We start from the raw sequence: 20,951 nt of genomic DNA, 5'->3' as shown, positions 1-20,951 counted from the left end.
GTAGTTACATCCTCATTTACCTGAAATCATGGCAGCTTTAGCATCCTTATTGGAGTCCTGCTGATCTCAGGATCCATCTGAAGATGGATATTCTAACAATATAGTGAGTGAAAATGTGTTTCTTCACATCTTTCTTGAGAAACATTCTGTATACTCATTACTGAGAAAATTATGGTTTGTTTTGGGGTTTTTTTTACAGTTTTGTTGCTCTTGCAAGGAGAAATTTCTGTTGCTTTTGTTTCAGACCTCTTTACATGTTGGTTAAGAGCAACAGGAAGTCTCTAGTCTTGTGTGGCAGGCCAAATCTGCTCAACACACAAACATGCTTACGGTCACAGCTGATTCTGGTGTTATTATTACTCTGCAACAGGTTAGGTGGTCCTGATGAAATGTCAGAACAATCAGGGATCAGCAGAAAACCTTAATAAAATACTAAGAAAGCAATAGTTACCTAGCAAAAGGGGGGGAGAAAGTCCCCAGGAATGAAATCAGCAGCGTGTGACTTTGCATGATCTCACCAAACATCAGCGCTACAGTGAAATTATGGGATCTCATCAACAGGAGCCTGGAAAGACCCAGTACCTTTTTGTCAACACATTTCTTGCTTGTTTTTCAGTAAATGGGCTCCCAAGCATGAGCATGTTGAAGTGGGAAATTCCATGGATCAGACAGCCAAAACCTGTCTTATTCTGTAAATGTTGGTTTCATCAGAGCAGACAGGATTTGCAAAATTGAAAGATCGCTGAGCAGCTTCTGCCAACTTGTCTTTCCTCAGAACAGGATGATCTGTGGAGTCACTCCTGACGCTTCAGAAAGCTAAAACGGTGCTTTGGAGTGTGAGCTGGTTAGCTCAGAAGACAGAGCAGGGCAGTGAGAGTTAGGAGTCCTGTAACTCTTTCAAGGCAAGGCACTTAACCTCCCTCCAGTCACCTTTAATACCTGGTTTGAAATGCAACTTAATATTGTTATCAGTGTTTATAAAGAGCATGTGGATTGTGGATGCAAACTCCTCAGTAAATGCACATTCTTATTATCCACTGTACTCTGACTTCCAAAAGGCGTATAAAGGCAGCTCTTTGGCCACCATTCTGGCTGCCTCCTGTTGTTAAAAACTCTCTCATGAAGTTGTGGGGGTTTTCTGCACTTTTTCTGCCATTAATTTCTCCTCCTTTCTGGAATTAATGTTTGGCAATGAAAGCAGGCAGGAGCTGTGCATCAGCTGGATCAAAAGGCCAGGCTTGCTGATTTTGGTACTGATTTTGTATTAGCTACTTTCAGAGTTGTCTCCAAGAATTAAATTCCCCCTCTTCTGCACACAGCCAAGTGTTATCACCCACATTTTGCAGGTAGGAGAAGATCAGTGCCCTGTCCAAAATCAGAGACTTTCTGACTTTTGGGTCAGATATAGGATGAGGGCTCAGGCATTTATGGCACCAAGAACCAGTCCTTCTCCATCACCATAGATTTTTAGTACATGTCTGCCTTGCTAGAGGCCTCACAAACAGGGCAGAAATTCGGGTTTTTCATTCTTCTGCTTTGTGATGAGTAGGGTGCAAATTATCTCAAAGCAATGTGGCAAGTGATTCTGCCTCTTCTTGGTGCAGATGAGATACAGCTCCACTGTTATCCACAGGCATTCACTGGTACTGGTAAAAGGAGTTACCTGTTGATACTAGCCTTTATTAGAGAAACTGATATGAATACATACATTGATCCATGGAAATAATATCTTTATTTGAGAGCAGGCCTGGAGAATTACAGTTTTTGTTAATTAAAAGTGTTTTATATGTTTGGGTGGGAAAGAGAAACTGGAGAGAAAAGACTGAATCAGAATTTAAAACTCAGTTGTATCTAGAGTTCAAAATCCTACAGAACATCACTGATATTGTTAGTTTTCTCCTACTGTGGGTAATTCTGCTGATTTCTCAGGGAACAACTCACAGCAGCAAAACTAAGCATGGTCTAGAGGGCTGGAAACCACCTCTCAGATTCTGTCTACTCCCTTTACTGTGCAGCAACGTGTCCCACCAGAAGGTCATTTCAGGGTCTGTGACCTGTTTACAAGATGTTGTGGGCTCCTTGGCAGGCGATTTGCTCTGAGACTACAATTCACTGATGACTTGCCAGTGGTTTCAGAGCTGCTTACCTAAAGGCTGCGTGTTGGAAGAATACACTTATCAGATAGGGAATTGGAGCAACTTACTCCAGTGTGATCTGTGAAATGCTGATATTCCCAGAGAAATGTCATTGCCCAGAAAGGACGTGTTGTTCAAGTGAACTTGTTAAGAAATCTAAATTTGATTCCATAATTTTTATTTATGCTGTTCATACATAATATCTTGAAGGTATATGTAATGATATGCTTTGTAAGGTGCTGCATGTATCATTGTATATGTAGAAAACTTCAATAAAAACATTTTGCTTTACAATCTTTGTATGGAAGATTGCAAGTTATTTAATTATTCGCCTCTGCCCAATAATACTAATTTTAAACTCTGTGGAACTATTGTGCCTTCAAGAGAATATTCTTCTAATGGAAGTAGGTTTCTTGGGGAAGGACTGTTTTATTATCCACTGATCAGTATTTGGACTTTTTTTTTTTCCATTCTGTTACTTGTTGCCCTTTAGAGAATGCATGCCTGAAGCCATACGGACAAAGCTTTGCTTCTCTTTCTTGTTGAATCAGTCCTATAGCTTCTATCTGGATTACTTGAATTTACAGTACAATGCAATGTCAAACAGAAACTTCTTAACTGTGGTATCCCAAGTACTTAACAGCATACACCTCCAGAGGGTCTGTTGCTCTGCAGCCCCAATCTTGCACAGTGGAAGTGAGTGGAAGCTTTGTAACTGAATTCAGGGGTTTCAAGATTGAGCCTTAAGTGCAGTTACCTTACCGGGGACCCGGGATTTAAAAGAATGACGCATATCTCTAAGAAGAAATGTTTTGCAACTTCAGCAGGTTATGCAAATCATGCTTTCCCCCTTTTCCTCCTCTCCTGATGAGTCAACAAACTTTAACTGACAGAAACATCCTTTTCAGCTGTTTTCCCTTACAGTGTAAGGAGATGAGGGACTATGCCTACGGTATTTTCTATATAGCAAGTCGAAGGCAGAGAGAGGATTGTCAGCATGTCCTTCACCTCTGCTGTCCCATTACCGGCATTACCCCAGTCATTTTGTATTTTATTCTTGCTATTGTCAATACAGATGATAATTTATAATCTAATAAATAAGTTTTAACATGCTAAAGCATTCCCCATGGCCTCTTTGCAGGGTCTGTCCCTATCCCCTAGCTGAATCCTGACATTGGATTTAGCTAGCATGCAGCTTCAAAGCCTGCAGCACAGGCTGCAGTCTTTACGTGTAAAATACATTTCCAACTGGTGATACCTGTTTCATCATGAGAATGTGAGTGCAGCTCTGCATGCCATACAGGAATTAGAAGAACAGGATCTCAAGTCTAAGCTAAAGAGTATTAAGAATAATACAAAATTTTGTCTTTGTGGTATTTAACTGAAGAGATCGAGATGAGACAGACAGGAATAATGAAGAATCAGGGCACCCCACCAAGTCTGAGGAGGCTGATTTAGGTTGCATCTTCAGGCACTGTAAAGGTATGTAGGCCAAGGTAATTCTAGGTAATTCACTACAAACTCTGTGCTGCAACAACCAGCCAAAACCACTCACCTGTCACCTGCTTTTGATCTGAGATCTCTCAAGACACCTGTCTGAAGTAACTTTCCTCTTTTGTGATACTTCTGACCTTTGCTTGCAAAGTATCCACTGTAGGAAACTGGGATGAAATATAATTTGGTTTGGGGATGTGTTTGAAGGAGAAGGAAATATCTCCTATGTCAAAGTAAAATTTTCAGGAATTGCCTCAGTGCTCTGGACTTTTGGATTAATGCAGAGAACTTGACACCTGTGCCTGTAGGTATTGGCTGGCTGTTGGTGAGAAAATCGTAAAGCAGCAGGGATCTTCTGAATCTTTTCTCCATTCGCTATAACAGAGACATTCGTTCCCATGATCTCTTTTGGTTAAATAGTTCTTCCATTTACTTTTATGTGTACAGGATGGTTTATAAAAAAACAACTTGTTGTTCACAATCTTCATAGAACGGGAAATATGCAAGGCATTACTTTTGGATCTTTCCTCTTCTTTCTAATCTGTTTGGAACAGAAAGGTTGCTAGGGCAACATGTCAAAGGAGTCATGATTATTTCTGCTATGATTTGTATGTATGTATATATTGTGGAAGAGCAGTAAACCCCCTTTTTGACACGAATTTGGCTTAATTTTCTTATTGCTGGCTCGTAAGTGATGAGCCAGCTGGTTAATGTGTTTAATTTCCTTTTGTCTTTTTGTTCTTAAAAGTTTGCAAAAATGTACAAAAACCCAGTAAAAATGGCTGATTTTGCAAACCACGGCAAAAATTTGTTCTGAGGATTTTCTCCAGGGAAACACTGAAACATTTCTGTATAGTTTATATCCTTCGACATACGCTGTGGGCAGATTAATATGTTTTTTTCCATCTGTAATATTCTTTTGATGAGAAATTACTTCTGTTCTCTTTGATAAGGAGATTTTAATCTGTTGGCCACAACATCAGATCAAAGATAAAACAGGTCTTCCTTTTGCTGTTTTATTTAGCTTACTGTATACATTGGGAATTTGAAATGCTGTGGCTAAAACACTGCAGCAGCTGACACAGAGGTACTTTGCTTCAGATGTTATGAATTAAAAACTGACAGCTTTTTAAATTGGCTTGCTCACTGCAACCAGTGAGTAAACTGTGCTCCTTGTTGGTCAGTCTTTCCCATTTTTGTTGCAGTTGGAGTCTTCTCCCTGACAATCCCCTTTTCCTGCAGAGGAATCCTCAGTCTGGGAGGCCAGGAGAGCTATTCTGCTGGAAGTGGTAGATGCATTCAAGGCCATGGTTTGCTGTGGGAATCTCAGCTGCCTTTGAACTCAGGAAACTTGGAAAAGCTGGGGATCAAATAGAGATGAGAAAACTGGCTTTGGGCATGCTGAATGCTCTGCTCATCACCTCATCACTGACATCGTTTAATTGCTGCCCACCCCCTGTGCCTCTGTGGCTGAATGGTATTAGGTGTCCTAGTGATGCTTTGGGGTAGTTTTGCAGTGTGCAGAAATCCTCTGCTTTACCTGCAGCCAGAAGAAATTTGGCAAATAATTCTAGTTTCCCCAAGGACTTGATTTTTTTTCTTTCTGCTTCTAGGTGTCAGTCTGTCTCTCCACCGCCTCTTTTGTCCCCGCGAAGAAGCCCAGCCTATCCTCTCAGCGATAGTGAGGACTCTTGCCGCTCTACTCGGCTCACCAAAGTCTCCAACTCCAGGCTGCGCCTCAAGGACTGGAGCAGCCACACGTCTACGCTGCGAAGCACCTCCACAAGCCCATCAGACACCGACTCCCCGAGCCACCCTCTCAAAGCCATCAGTGTGGGCGCTTTGGATAAAAGGCTGTCTGTGTTCAAGGCCGAGGACCAAAAGGGGAGTCCAAAGGAGGCTCAAGATGGGGAAGCAATAGGGAGCCATCTGCTCACCCGGAGCACTCTGTCCTTGGGCACCGCCACCAACTTGAGGAACCTCTCCCTCAGCCGGGCAAGTGTCCGCTCCCAGGTGCTGGACATCAGGCAGAAGATCACAGAATGGGAGTGCCGCCAGGAGCCATCCCCCAGAATGAGCATGTGTGTGGACAAGAGGGATGCTGGGGAGAGGTCAGGCAGTGAGAGCTGCCCCAGCGTGCTGACCTCTCCCTGCAGTGAGAAGACATTCGATTTCAAAGGGCTCAGAAGAATGAGCAGAACATTTTCTGAGTGCTCTTACCCAGAAACAGAGGAGGAGGAACTGCTGGACAGGGATTCCTGCCATCGGTTCGAAAAGAGACCAGGCAGGAGTGAGCCTCCTTCTGCTGCTTTCCTCAAGGGCCACATGAGGAAAGAGTCCTCTGCTGTGCTCAACAGAATACAGAAGATTGAGCAGGTGCTGAAAGAGCAGCCTGGCAGAGGCCTCCCCCAGTTACCAAGTAGCTGTTACAGTGTTGACAAAGGGAGGAAAAAGTCTGTGACTCTCAGTACTGTGGAGGGACTGAGTGAAGCCCTAAGTGATAGCAAAGGAGGGAGTGTTATTTTGGGGAGTGAACCAGAAACACCTACTGAGGCTGAGAAAAGCAGTAAGACAAAACAGGGGGTTACTGCAAACTTGGCTGGCCCTAAACTGCTCCTTGAAAGCCCAGCTAACACTGCGGTGAATCCTGTCCCCAAGCCCAAACGCACCTTTGAATATGAAGCAGACAAAAACCACAAAAGTAAACCAAGCAATGGCCTACCTCCATCTCTGACACCTGCTGCTCCTCCTCCCCTCCCGTCCACCCCTGCACCCCCTGTGACCAGAAGGCAGAAGAAAGAGTCGCGCTTTCACAGAAAATCCCAGAATAGGTAAAATTCAAGGCAGTGTATTGTGCTCAATCTTCAAATAAATAAATCTGCTGTATTTTTTTAGTAGAGTATTTTAAATTCTCCCTCTAATGCAATGGTTTTGACATGAGAAATACTAGGAATTACATGCAAGACAAGTATTTTTTCCTCTGGACTGCACTGATGGGATGCACTGGTACAATACCTTTACGTGGCTACAATTTTGGAGTTCTCCAACCTGCATTCCTTGACCCCTGGAAAAGGCTCTAGGTCATGTGTGCTAAAGATTATCTCACTCATTTTGGCACATAAGCCCTTACCTGAGATTTTTAAAGGAACGTAATTTCATTATCTTCTTGTAGCGGGACCATAGCTGATCTGTCTGCCTGTTCACTGCAAAACATACATGCAGAGGGTTTGTGTTTCCAAAGCTTGTTGCCAAAGCACTTGTGTCAGCTTCATGCAATGTTGATGATTTTATTTAATTCAGTGCTTAGAAATGTCGTCCTAATTTGCTACCAATAGCTGTAGAGGATTAATGCTGAGAAAAATGCTTTAGCATAGAAAGGCCTTTATATGCTTCCTGAGTTAATGATGAGCAGAGCATATGGCTACATTTCTCCAGCAGTCTGGGGAGCTTGGCTTAATTGCATGATTCCCCTTGACATTTTGGAAATGGTACAACTCATTCTACTCACTGCTTAGAAAATTGTAGGCTTAGTTGCGGTTAAGGATTCAAAGTTGACCTATCTGTGCACGTGTACAGTACACACATACTCTTGGTATTTAGTGATGAGCTTTGCAAGTACCTGTTAAACAGCATCTCAAGTGCACACTACCAATTCAGTATCTGGTGCTTGATGTTGGTTCAATTAATTAAAAGTTTATGTCAGCAGAACCTGACCTGAGGTATGCTGAGGCAGGAAAAGGAGAGGAGGAGCCTTCAGACACTGTTCTTTACCTTCAAGAGACACCTGTTTCTAAAATGGATCAAACAGCTCTGCTGATGTGCGTTGTTTCTTTGGGAAAGGTCGTGGGGGGAAATGTGGAAAGCCAAGCTCTGATTAGTAGTGCTTATCTTTGAGTTCTGGCAATAATCTCAGAGGAAGTAAATCTAGTTTTTAAAAAGAATTTGTGAAATAAAGCTGAACTCATTTTGTTCAGCACAGCATCTCCAATGTACAAACTAATTTTTGAACGTTCTGCTCTAAATGATAGCTTGTATTAGAAAATTAAGGGGCAAGTGGTAAAATGGTCTGTGTGGTGGGTGGCGGAGAGGAATGAATAATGGGAGATTATTCTTGCACAGAATCACCATGTGACCTGCTGCTGAGTGATCAAAGTCAGTCTCCAAGTACATACTCACACTGAGTTTGAGATCATACAAGTCGTCTGAGAACCACAGTATTTCATTACAATGAGTTTGTGAGGTGAAGTTTTGAAAATTCTTTCAAGGAGGGGTACAATTCATGCTTGCACCTACTGCAGGTTCAGTCCCCTATCATAGCAGAGATAGACAACAGCACAGTTTGGCAGTGGAGCCTCAGTCCTGGATGGGGCTAGGATGTACGAGCGCAAAACAAAAGCAATATTTATCAATATAAGTTGTGACCAGTGGAGCAGAAGTTGTAGGATTTACAGTGTATTACATGTACCTGATGATTCTTGCAAATCAGTTTGATGTTGAGGGTGGGTTTCCATTTGCTTGTAACAGCTTTACCCTACTGTAGTTTAGTGATTTCTCTGGGCTTGCCTCTGATTACTGATGATCTAAGTAAGTTTAAATCAATGTTCCAACATCACAGGTTTGCTGGCTGACTTCAAGGTTGGGTGGAAATCCTTTATAGATTCTGAACATCATTGGCTTATCTACTGTCCTTCCTTTAGTTACAGTAAGGAGAATTCCAACATTTATTAAGAGCTTGAGACCATACGAGTCATCTAAGAATGATAGTATTTTGTTAATATTAGTTATTGAAATCTCAGTCTCTAAACTGTTCTCGTTTTGAGAACAGACATAATTCATTCTATCTACAGCTTGTAACTCCGTATTTCAGGTTTGCTCTCCCTGGAACGTTATGAGAATGGACTATGGATATTTATTCTTCTAATATTTTGGTTGAAAACACTAGTTTTCTTTGAGGTGGCTAATTCAACGTTATAGCAAAATGGGGGTAGTGTCTTATATTTGCCTGCTAGCATACAGCCAGTGTGTATTCAGAGGACCTGGTGCCCATGGTAGCTTCTACGCTTCAGATTGGTGTGAGCTGGATATTCCCTAGTGGTTGGAGATCCTCTGGCACAGACACAGCACAGGAGAGGAGTGTCACAGGATAGGCTCAGGACGGATGCACCACAGATGACTGCTGGTCCACAAAACCATTCCCAATGCAGTGTCACTGCATCATAGCATTGCCTTGAAATCTATGAGATTTGGATATTTAACTACTTTAGAAAGTCTAATTTCATATATGAGTATATCTCCAGTGCCTAAGCATCTTTTATAACTGCCAGTAGGTGTGGAGGAGAGGATGTCTGGATCTGAAATGTGTGCTTGTTTCTGCCACAGTCCTGATGTGCATAACATGGACCTGGATATTCTTAAGATTAGGGGAAGGAGAGAAAGGGGGCTCTTAAGCCTGTCCCAGACCCACAAGGCTGCTCCAGCAGACAAATAGGAAATGCTTCTGTCAAATGCAGTGTCTGTATGATAGTCACTGTATTGCCTGTAGGAGTACTCTTAAGCCAGTTAACAGGCTGAAGTGTGTGTCATGAGACTCTGCCACTGCCATACGGATATGCTGTCAACATATATTTTACTCCAGCTGGGGAGAAAAGGAAACAGGGTCAATGGCAGGTTCATCTAGTTTGTGTATCAGTGAGTGAAGTATGACCATCAGCACAGTCTCTGCAGGCCTTATAGCACCCTGGCATTTACACTTCAGTCTGAGCCCATTTTTTCATGCCATTTCATCGTCACTACTAAATCAATCAAATGAATGCTAGCCTCTGTACAGCTGGCAATGCAATCCATGCACCTCCCAACTTCAGTGTAGGTGTTGCCTCAGACATCTGGGGAAACTGGAGAATGGGGAGGGTTTGGGCTCCTCACCCAGAGCTGCTGGGCAGCACTGGGACAGGTGTTGGTGAGAGACAGTGAATTGCCTCTGCTTCAAGTACCCAAGTGGGAGACAAGTTGTGTGGGTTCATCTGACCCAGCTGCCCCTCAGCTTCCTGCCAGAAAGCCTGAACCTTCTGGCCCCCAGCCATCAGCCCGGGCTGGCCATCTATGCCAGAGAGTCTTAACTTCCTCCATGCTTTGTCCTTTGCTGCCAGCACTTGATGCAGGGTATGCAAGGGAAATGTCTGACTTTCATATGAGTCTGTCTTTGGCATTTGTACCCTGACCTTTATGCAGGAACACTATCTGGAGGTTCAAGACATGTGAGTATTTTCAAACTAAGGGTTATGTTTCCCAGAGCAACCGATGGTGGAATGCTTTCCAGAGAAATGTCTTTTTCTTGAGGAGAGATGGCCACATGTTTCTGGGGCCCCTGGCAAGAGCAAAGCAATTTCTGATCTGAGGTCTGTGCTGCTAACTTACTCTGTAACCTTTGAAAAATATCCCATGCTTTCTTGGTTATTTTCTCCCTGTTTGCATAATGGGGATAACAATACTTCCAACCTCATAAAAGTGTCACAGATTGCTCTACTGAAGACTTCTGTGAGTACAGGACTTGAGGTCCTCTAAGAGTCCTTAAAGCATGATATGTGAATTTTTTTTTGGTCTTTTTATATACATTTCTTGTCAAACAAATGTTCAGCTGTTTGAGTCATTTTGCATTCTAGTTACTAATTACTTATTGTTTTAAACTTTAGAAAATCCTTTGAGTTTGAGGATGCGTCAAGTCTGCAATCCCTGTACCCTCCCTCCCCAAATGAAAATGGGACTGAGAGCCAACATAAATTCGGATCTAAGAGCACTTTAGAAGAAAATGCCTATGAAGATATTGTAGGTAAGAAGCTGTTGCAGTACACGGGCTCGTAGCAGGATGTTGAGCAGTTGTGGTCAGCCTGTGTATTGTTCAACACATGTGCAAGAACCTTCAGTGCTGTCAGTAAAGAGAGATTAAATGGAGGGTAAATCGATTTGATGAATCAGTGCAAACATAAATCTAAGTCTGCATGCAGGAGGTCTTGATTCCTTCAGAAGACTTCATTGGGTGGTATTGGAAACAGACTGTTTGGTCAGCTTTTTGCCATGCTTTTCAAGAACCAAATTATTCTTTTTATCAGGGCCTTGTCTTGGAGCCTTGAGTGGTGTGAAAATGTAAAGAACTGAACTTGAAATAGGGTTTACAGAACTATCCAAAAGCAAGATTAACCTCACAGGCCTTCTGTGGTCAGCCCGAGCTTTTCAGGATTCCTGCATGGACTGCCTCAAAGCAGTTGCTTGTAGCATCGTTTCTGGTCTCCCCTAAGTCCAGTTGCTGGTTAAAGAAAAAATTAATTTCCTTTAGCTATACAACCATCAGGAATGTGCAACAAAAACACTGTTTTGATTAAGCTTCACAAGAAAAACATGTTTGTTTTGGTCTTAGAAGGAAATGTATGGTCTATGCATGCATTCTTTTAACATCAAAAAAGTTGTTATAATTACCGAAGATTGGGCAGCCCTTCAGGCACAGATTTTCCACACATTGTTTTAACTCTTTCAGTCTTGTAATAATACAACAGATACAAAGGGTATGTAATTTCATTTTGGACACTGAACCTTTATCTACTGAAAACTGGAAGGCTACCAAGATAGTCAGGGACCCTAGAGCACATGTCCTCTGAAGACACACTGACAAGCTGGGCTTGTTTAGTCTGGTAAAAAGGAGGACCAGAGGTACTCTAATACTGCTTACAAATGTTTGAAGGGCAAACAAAGATGATAGAGCAAAACTCTTCTTGGTTATATCAGTTGATACAGCAAGGGACGGTGGCCATGAACTGCAGCTTGGGGCTCTTTGTCCTTATACCCAAATTCTGTTTCTGGCTTGTCAGCCTTGGTGAAAACAGGAATTTACACTTTACATTTTCAGATGTACTCCCCCTCTATGCCACTCAAAAAATGCCTTCAGAATACAAAAAAATGCTGCTGTTCAGCATCTGTTAATAAAAAAGAGAACTTACGTAGATACTAAAAAGTTTTTTACTGTGGAGAGCATATGTATATGATCCCCAGCCTTCTTCATGAACAGTCAGACCACTGCACAATTCACTCTTGAAAATGTATTGTGCATTAATTACAGTGCTCATCTCTGCTCAGGACCTGTCAATGTGCCGCCAGATGTTAGGTGGTAATGCTTCTCTTCCTTGCTTCGGTTTGTTAAATATCAAAATAAAATGTGCAGAACTGGTAAGAAGCTTTCTTCAAATGAGAAGAAATCTTGGGTTCAGTAAAACAAACTCATAATGGGCTCTTCCAACTCACGGGAACTATAAACCAGCTCCCTGCAGATTATAATTTGGGCATTTTGGCAGGGCAGCGGGAAGAGAATGCAAAATTAAAGATCTGTGGACAAACACAGAACTTCATTGTTTTGTACTGCTTTTTTAACAACCTTTTTCCAAAGCACTTCATTCAATACAGGCAGTGCAGGGGGAATACCAAATCAGTATAATTCTTATTAACTGTCAAGCATGATTAAAGACAAGCCAAAGTAGTTTGATCTCTGGCTTTGAAGAAACTATTTTAGTTTTGTGTATCACATCTGCATAATTTATACCAGTAGTGCTAGACCCCAGTCTCTAAGTAGCACTTTTGTACTCATGCAAACCAGGTGTCAGTAACAGTGAGTTTATTTTATAGATTTACATCTGCTTCATAGCTATAAAGGACTCTGTCACTGCTGCTTTGGGTTTCCTTTGCAAACAGTTACCCTAGAGGTGGTTGCGTTTTTTTTGTCTATACCTGATTGAATCTCCTGCCTCCCTAAAAGCCTGTAGGTAGTTAAAACATTGTCACTGTAGTAATAAACTTAATAAAGTGTTGTGTCCATCCCCCCAAATTAAGAGTTTTAATGCAAGTAAGTGTAGAAACACAAGGGAAAAAAGGCTGTGGATCTTGAGCAATGCTCTAAGCACCCTACAGTGAGACAGAACAATAATAAAAAAAATTCAGGTTGGAAGGGACTCTGGAACCAGCTGCTCCAACCTTTGCTCAAAGCAGGGCTAGTTTCAAAGTTAGATCAGGTTGCTCAGGGGTACATCTGGTTGAGTTTTCAAAATACTCTAGGAGGATGGTTCCACTGCCTCTCTGTGCAGCCTGTGCCACTGCTTAACCTCCACTGTGAAGAATTTTTTCTTGATATCACTGTGAAGGAATTTTTCTTTCTACCCAGTCAGAATTCTCCTTGTTGCTATTTGTGACTGTTGTCTTTCATCCTTTCACTGTGCATCTCCAAGAAGCATCTGGCTCCACCTTTTCCTTTCTAGGTAGTGGAAGGCAGCAGTTTGGTGTCCCCCCCCTCCCCCCGAATTCTCTAGGCTAAACAATCCCAGTTCTCTCTGCCTTTTCTCATTTTTGTTGTATGTTCCAGCCCCCAGCCATCTTAGTAGCCTTGCTCTAGACTATCTTCAGGCTGTTGAAGTCTCTCTGGTGCTGTGAATGCTCCAGATATGGCCTTACAAGGGCCAAATAAAGGGGAATTACCACTTCCCATGACTTGCAGGCCACACTCTTGCTAATGCAGGCTGAGGCGTGGCTGGCCTTCCTTACCACAGTGTGTACTGTTGCAGGGTTATTCTGACCTATGTGTGGGACTATATTTATCTTTCCTAAACTCCCTGAAGTTCCTGTTGAGCCATTCCTTCAGTTTTCTTAGGTCCCCCAGGACAGAAGCCCAGCTCTTGTGTGTGTCATCGTGTCCCTCAGCCTGGTGCCCCTCAGCAGGACGTCTCTCCCTCATTGGAAAGCAGAGGAGAGCTGTGGATAAGTTGTGAACTATCTGTCAGAGGGTATCTTCTAAAAAGCATATTTCATGTTAGATACCTACAAGATACTGTGTATGGTACTGAGTGCTCTCATTCAGACTAGTGCAATGATAAAAATACAGCTTCTAAGCACGTAAGTGCTAAGACTAGAGTAATTGGGTTTTTTGGTTACTACATGACCTGCTTATGTAGTAACCAAAAAAACATATGCATAAAGCAAATGCTTATAAAAAGTATATACACACTAAACCTTTGTCTTTCTCATGGTACCCTTACACTGTTTCTTTCTTTAATGACCAGGACAGTGATTAACTGCAATGGTTAGTTTATGTTATTTTGAGAGCTGACTTTTTTTAAAAATATGTTTTTAAGGTACACTAAAACCAGAAATGATTGTGCTTTGAAATCCAGTGACGTCATGAACCAGATGCTTTGTTTAATTTTGTAATATTTTTGTACATTTTAATAGATGAAATATCTACATGTTAAATTCAAGACAGGTATTGGACTGGAACATAATGACCCATTCTGCATTAATCAAGAAGCAGTTGTGTAAAGGGGTGCACATTCCTAATATTAATCAGAGCTGTATTCCATGTGTAAGGAACCATGTGGACTTCATTCATCTTCTGTACTAGCACTCACAGGAATGCGGCAGTCATAGTAAACTTAACATTGTTTTGCTTCTTGTGGTTTTGAATGAGTCTTTAATCAGACCAAAATTGATGTGGCTTTATGAATCCAGTTGGGGAAACCATGCTTGGCTTTGTGTGAATTCAAGAAACTGTCATAGTATTAAGAAATATCTGAGATGGTTGCTTCTGCTGTGTTTGTGGACAACAGTATTTCCTGTCATATTTACCATATGGTTTTGGTTTTCCAGTCTGTTCCCCTAAATGCAGCTGAGATACTTGAATATTGTTATTTAAGGACTGGTGTCTCTGAGGCATTTTTCAACTGACATCTAGAAGAAAGCACTTGTTATCACCAAAAAAAAGTTGAATGAGTAAAGTGAAGGCAAGGTTAAGGGCACAATATTAAGTTTAACTTGAGAAAATCTAGTAAAACCATGTAAATTATAGTTTGTCTTTGTAAGAGAAATTGCACTCACAATTCAGAAATCAAATATAGTGGAAGAAATCTTTGACTAGGCAAGACTTCTTACTCTGCTTGTAACCCATAAGAGCACTGGACACAGTGGAACAGGTAGAGATTTCCTCTAAGAGATACATAGATGTGTAGGAGACCCATTGCTTAGCTGGGCTGTGCATGTTGCTTCATGGATTGAGAATGTTTAATCTGATGTCACACAACTCCATTTGCTCTGACAAAGCAAGAGCCACTTGCTCCTATAGCTGCCTGACCCTCATTTAAAACACATTTTTTTCCTACAAACAACGAAAGTGATTAAAATGCTTTTCCACCCTGAAAATCTGTGATTAGCAGGGTTTCTTGATTCCCTGCTGTTTTTGAAGTCATATGTGGACTATTCAGCTCATAGCTCAGGTGTATGAGTATCAGATTATTCATCTTCTGATGGGTATAGACTCTTACTTATGCAATAAGAAGAGCAGTTTGTATAAGAATGGGAGACCTCTACTGCAGAGAGGTCTTGCCCCAGTAAGGTTCCCATTCTGCCTGACTGGCTCACGTGCAAGACTGGCGCATGCTCACTAAACTACAATGGTCCAAAGCACTCTTAGAACTCTGTTAACTTATGTGAAAGACAATGTTAATGAATTAACCTCTTTTAGAGTCCCCAGCTGGGATTAGGCTGTACTTTTCTTTGGGACAAGACTGGCTTGACTTTGTAGCCAGAGCTCTTTTGGGTGGTCACTGTGCTGGGTTGCAGTGGACAAACCCATGTTCTGTCTGGCTTGGCCACATGCATTAGTGTGTGCCTGGCAGTTTGGGGTCACATTAGCTCTTCCTCTGCATTGGTTGGCAGGCATCCTGCTAGGCCTTTTCCCAGTGCATAGGTCTGCCAGAATTGCTCCAGGGCTTGAAATCCATCTTTTAGTTTATTCCCCTCCATCAAATTCCTGTGAGGAGGAACATAGGTGTCAGCTACTGCCCTGGGGAAGTTTTGGTGTTTCACTAGCAGCAGAGTGCCTAGGAACACAAAGTCTGTGGACACCAGCATATGCCTGTTACATATAGCCAGGCCTGGTCTATGCCAGAAGTTAGGCAGCATGTCAAAGGCATGATAGGTATCAGTGCCAAACCTTGTTAAAGCTGCTTGGTGGCAGGTTCCAGTGCTGTGTATATCACCTAGCCTATATATATAGCCTATGTATATATATAGCCTATGTATATAGCCTATGTATATAGCCTAGTGATCTACTATTAACCTTGTGGTTAATATAGTCAGCAGCATGGGGCTCCTTTGTTTGTTAAATGCAGCTATTTTTCCAACTGACATTTTTCAGTATACTGTGGAAGATGAAGTCCATCAGATACCCACTGGCTGAGGAAATGGTCTTCTCAAGGAGACTCCAGTGGTTGGAATGTGAACCCGGGCAGATGGATTAGCTGTTAAAGAGGGACAGATAACCTGGGGAAGAGAAGGATAGTCAAAAGCATATGGTTCAGGTAACTGGCACAAATTCCTATGAAAAAATCTTTCCTCCAGTCAATACCACAGTTATTATGCAAAGTTAAAAGTTGGAAGCGTTTTTATTTTAAAGCTGGGATTCAGCAATTGAGTTCTGGTTCTAAAAGAGCACAGGCCTTTGGATCTGGGGTTTTGATACTGTCCACGGTGGTAGAGGCCACCTTGAAAGCTTGCCTTGGAAGTCAGTTATGTCTCCTCCTCATTTCTCCCTATTTCCACATTACAGTTTCTCTGTGGTCCATTGAGGAGACTAGAGTCAGTCACACATTCTGGATGGGGTTACAGACTTCTTCCCAGCTCAGAAATAAATGTTCAGAGGCAGAGCATGGGTTCAGGCCCATCTCTGGTTTTATTTATGTTTATTGAGAAGTAATTAATGAAGCCAGTCAGAATGTTCTTCTGGAGCCTGTGAAGCTCTCAGTCAGCAGAGTCAGATCATTTCAGATCAGCTTTAAATAAAAGATGATAGTTAAATTGTGTGGGAAATCTGTCTGGAAGGAGGAAAGCGAGAAAAGGAGGCAAACAGCAGAAGTGAGATTGTTGAAGGAGAAGGAGCTGCTGACAGCTGCTGTGTCTACTTTGAAAGCTAGAGCTGAAACAATCTAGAAAGTAAAGCAATGTCCCAGAAACATTGCTGTGGGATCTCTAAAACCAGGATGAATTTCTGATGGGATCTTGCTGGGGGGCTCCCACTGGGAGCATTCTGCAATCCATGGTCCTGGGGCAGCTGTCCTCCTGGGAGGAGTTTCTCATGCACCCTTCTGCTCTCTGGACCTGTTCAGTGCCACGTTTAGGAGATTTTGAGCCATTTCAATAGCTGGATACTTCTCTTGACAAATATTTTTTGCACCTTAAGAGGGGTTAGACTGATAATAGCACAGATACCACTTGTGCTTCTGGAGATACATAATTGAACCTTGTTACAGTTGACACTCAAGGTGACTGAAAGTGAAACAGTGTGGTTACACACAATTGTTTAGCTTTTTTCCTCTGTCAAGTTGAGTATCTCACTCAGTTTGGGGAGAATCAGCTTCTTGTTTACTTCTGCACTATAACAAGGCAACTAGCTCTGGGTTTGCATGGGCCTTCTTTACAGTCAGAGGGCTGAGCGAAAAAGAAATCATCATAAAGCCCCAAACCAGTCAGATTGGTACCAGGCCTAGAAAAGTTGGGTTTTTTTATATACACATAAGTCTTGTATATAGGTTTCTGACAATCACTCAGGGAACAAAATGTCCTTCTTTCAGTGTAGCTAACTTTCCTTGAAATTAGTGAGTGCCAGGTTGTTGTACTTGGGTAAGTACAGTCTTTTCCAGAGAGATAAGAATGGATGAATCTGGGTCTCTCAGCTATTTCCCAATACATCAGAACTCATAAGAGAGGAAATGTAGCAATATATCTTAAATCAGCATTACTAAATGGAGTGTCAGGGTAGCCTACCCTAGGTGGGTACCTGAGCATTTAAAATAGGCAGGTGTGGACCTATAAGGCAAGATCCTGAGGATGGAGGGAATGTCGGTGACTTAACCTTCCCTGTGGAGTCCAGAACAGTGTGTCACTCCCTTTATCCATCCTGGTAAGTCCCCTCATCTCTCCTAACACGATTAGTTGTTTTGAATTCTGAGGTAAATTGGACATAGTGCATGTCATGTAACAAATGGGATGATTTTAGCTGTTTTACTGAATCCTCCACTGTGTGTGCCAAGAGCTGCAGAAATCATGACTGAAGTCCAGTTAGGAGATGTTCCAGCTTGACATTGCTTTCAAATTAGAACATTTGCAAACTTCTTCCAGTAAATGTGGAAGAAGGTTATAAAGACAGTGAGCTGATCTTTCCAGTAAAATCCCATCATCACACGCCACATTATCGCTTGTCGTGCTTTCGTATCACATTTCTGTCTGTCTGTTGTATTATCATCTCACATCAGAAGGGTTATACAAATCTGTAAGAAACTGGATCTGTTTGGCTGCTCTGAAGCTCCAGCAATCTTGGAGATATTGCACCTCTGCCAGCAGTACTGTGCTAATTGCTTCCTTGAAAACATTTTGGGTTTTCAGTCAGACTCTTACCAGGAGGTCTCTATAGTTGTTAGTCAAAGACAGAGCTAGGATTGATACAAAATGATGGTGCAGGCAGTGATCAGGGAAACGTATGTTCCTGTTTTCTTCCACATCCCCAGTCCGCCTCTCACAATCTAAAAAGCATGTGAGTTTTTGGAAAGTGTAATAGTCGCAATTTTAATAATAGACAGTGTAGGGTAATGGCAGCCAGAGCACATTAAATCAAACGATGTCCATATGGGCCTGTCAACGAAAGGCCAAATATTCCAGCTGTCTGATCCTATTGATGATCAGCCTGCTGCTTTGTTGCTACATCAGGATACATGGATTTCAGTTATTTTTAATAATCATCTCATGCTTTACTTAGATCGCCATTTTTCTCTGTGGAGCCTGTCTCACAGCTATACCATCCACTACAGCTTCTTCTGACAGTCTGTGTTGGCTTTATCACCTGGTTTTCTAGTCAATGCTGCAGGTTAGTAAATCAGAGAGTAAAATGACCACGAGGCTTCTCTCCCAAATCCTAGTTTAAATTCACAGAGACTGTGTTGAAGTCAGCAGGGTTAAACCTCTGAGAAGTGCAAGCAGCTTAGTCATGGTGATGTTGTACCGTACTAATAGTTGCTCATCAGATGTTTTCATGCACATGATTTTGGACTGAGTGCTAAATGGGTGATTTTTGGGGGTGAAATTTCTTATGCATTTAACAGCTATGCTTGTTCTTCTCTATCTAATGCTTCATTATGGTTACAACTCTAAGCTCTTGCAGCCCCTGCAGAGATGGCAGGGAGCTGAAAGTATCTGCAGTATTTCTTCTGCTTATTACAAGGCAAACAAAGCAAAACCGGAAACATTTAGAAAGCACAGGCTGTTGCCTACAAAATCCATGGACCAGGGCTCAAAAGTCTGGTTGCATTTTAGACTTCTCACTGCATGTTGCAGATGCTTTACCACTTTTCTGAGAATGTGGTACTGAGCTGATGCGCTGGGTAGTGGGTTTATAAGCAAGTAATGGTCTGTAACTTAGTACTGCTCAGCAATAGCTTTTCAAAGCAGCTACAATGTGTCTTAGCTGTAATTTGATATTGAAATAATTCCTCTTTCTACAGATTCCTGGAGTAAATTCCTCAGCTGAGATGCAAATTGCAGCTTCTCTAATGTTAAAAGAGCTCATCTATGTACTAAAGATCTAAATGCAGATGCTTTATGATAGTGTGGAGATTTTGTGGTTTTTATCCATTTGATAGGAACATGCTCATAAACATCCCAGTGGTTGAGCTTTCCTCCAGTGAATCTGTCTTTGTGTAATTTTATGAATAAAATGAGTAATGCACATGCAGAACATACCTGAATTCTCACCATTGAGCAGTTCTTTGGACCTAAGTGTCCAGAGATACTCAGGGGCTGTAAGTCTGCACAGCGCATAAAACCTGTGCTGTTCCCCCTTGCAGTGCTTGCACTAAGAGGTTCATTCCCATTGAGTCCTCTTCAATGGCAGCAAGAGCAGAATTTCCCAACCACCCTCCTCTGCTTGTTTCTTCCTTGCCCAGTTGTATTTTATCTTAATCTTCTGCAAGGGCTTGTGTGCACCAAATGTGCACAAGCTGGATGAACTGGGCTATATATACGACTGAACAAAGGTCACGGGCAGAGGGCAAAAAAGGTGGTTCAATAATCTGTAGGTGCCATCAGAAGGATTATGTGTGGAAAGGAGTTGATGTTGCACCTTGTGTCTGTTGTTACAGAAATATTGCAAAAGTTTTCAGGGATAGGTGCCTCAAGTAGCAGAAGTTCTTACAGACTGCTCTCTTGGGTACTTCTACTTGTCTGTTATTCCACCCTCATTCTACCTATCCAGGCCTCTTTTCCTGCCTATTTATTGACACTATTTCCACCTCCTTGCCTCTGGAGGTATATGCTGTTTTTTATCAAGTCTCTCCTTAGATGGCAGCTGAAGCTTTCATCTCCCAGTTCATTATAATGTAAAATACATTAATTGCCCTATATTTTGTGCACATGCTGTAGTATGCAGGAAATACACACTTTGTCATTTGTGAGGTGGTAACTCTGCCTAACTCAGCTGTGCAGCTCAGGGGCCTGGGCTTTCTATGTAGCCAACAAAGAAGGCTCTTAGCTTGGGCATTCAGCATCATTCTCTGGAGACTGGATCTCCTCTGTGAGCATTGGCTCCTAATTTAGGCACCCAAGTTAACACAAGTTGATGAGTCCTTTCCCTTACTGTACACCCGCTGTTCGATTCTTCTAGGTTCCTGGCAGTGCGAAAGGCAGGAGTTATAATTGGTATTCAGTCAATCACTTCATTCCTCTGATAATTATTTCTCCTATCTAGAAAGAAATTGTGCATTTCCCTGCTTTCTGCCATTTATAGAGAAGTGTCTGCCTGCATTTTTTTCCCCCCTCAGCCTTACTTTTCACTCCTTTCTCAGCGTGAGACAGGCTTGCTGAGTCTGTCTCTGCTTCCCATTTGCCACGTGTGAGAGGCTGAGCAGAGGAATATTGTGTGCTGCCTCAGGACTTAGTGGGGCTGAGTTGCAGAGCATCACGGAGTGAGGAATTGCAACTGCTGGAGGAAATTCATCGATGCTTAAGCTGAAGGCACTGCATTCCTCAGGACTTTTCTAAAGATCACTGGTTATTTTCTTTTTTTTTTTCTTTCCTCTATGGACCAATCATTAATTTGCCTGTGAGACCTTCTGAAGATAAAAGTCGTGTAGATAAATGTCCTGTGTTAACTCAGCAGTTCGGTACGTAGAACTCAAGAGAACGGGAAACTTGACAAAAAGTGCTTATAAAGGGAACTGATCTGGAAGCAGGGGTGGTTATTAGAGACGGTAT

At 42.1% G+C, this 20,951-nt stretch overlaps 1 protein-coding gene across 7 annotated transcripts in view; it reads left to right on the top strand.

The window, feature by feature from the left end:
* Window positions 1–20,951, top strand: part of DENND2B (DENN domain containing 2B) — a 185,394-nt gene that overhangs the window by 108,806 nt on the left and 55,637 nt on the right. For 4 of the 7 annotated variants that reach the window (XM_075094761.1, XM_075094762.1, XM_075094763.1 and 1 more), the window contains 2 exons: window positions 5,243–6,460; window positions 10,319–10,455. The exons of 2 other annotated variants lie outside the window; for them this stretch is intronic. In XM_075094761.1, the coding sequence (XP_074950862.1) occupies window positions 5,243–6,460; window positions 10,319–10,455 (1,355 nt within the window). The remainder of the gene's footprint in view (window positions 1–5,242; window positions 6,461–10,318; window positions 10,456–20,951) is intronic. One more of the 7 variants, XM_075094765.1, reaches the window with a different exon arrangement.

This window comes from Phalacrocorax aristotelis, chromosome 5, assembly GCF_949628215.1.
Source record: "Phalacrocorax aristotelis chromosome 5, bGulAri2.1, whole genome shotgun sequence".
In the NCBI taxonomy this organism is placed as follows: domain Eukaryota; kingdom Metazoa; phylum Chordata; class Aves; order Suliformes; family Phalacrocoracidae; genus Phalacrocorax; species Phalacrocorax aristotelis.
The sequence above is the reverse complement of the archived record's forward strand: the minus strand, read 5'-3'. Positions and strand labels throughout refer to the sequence as shown.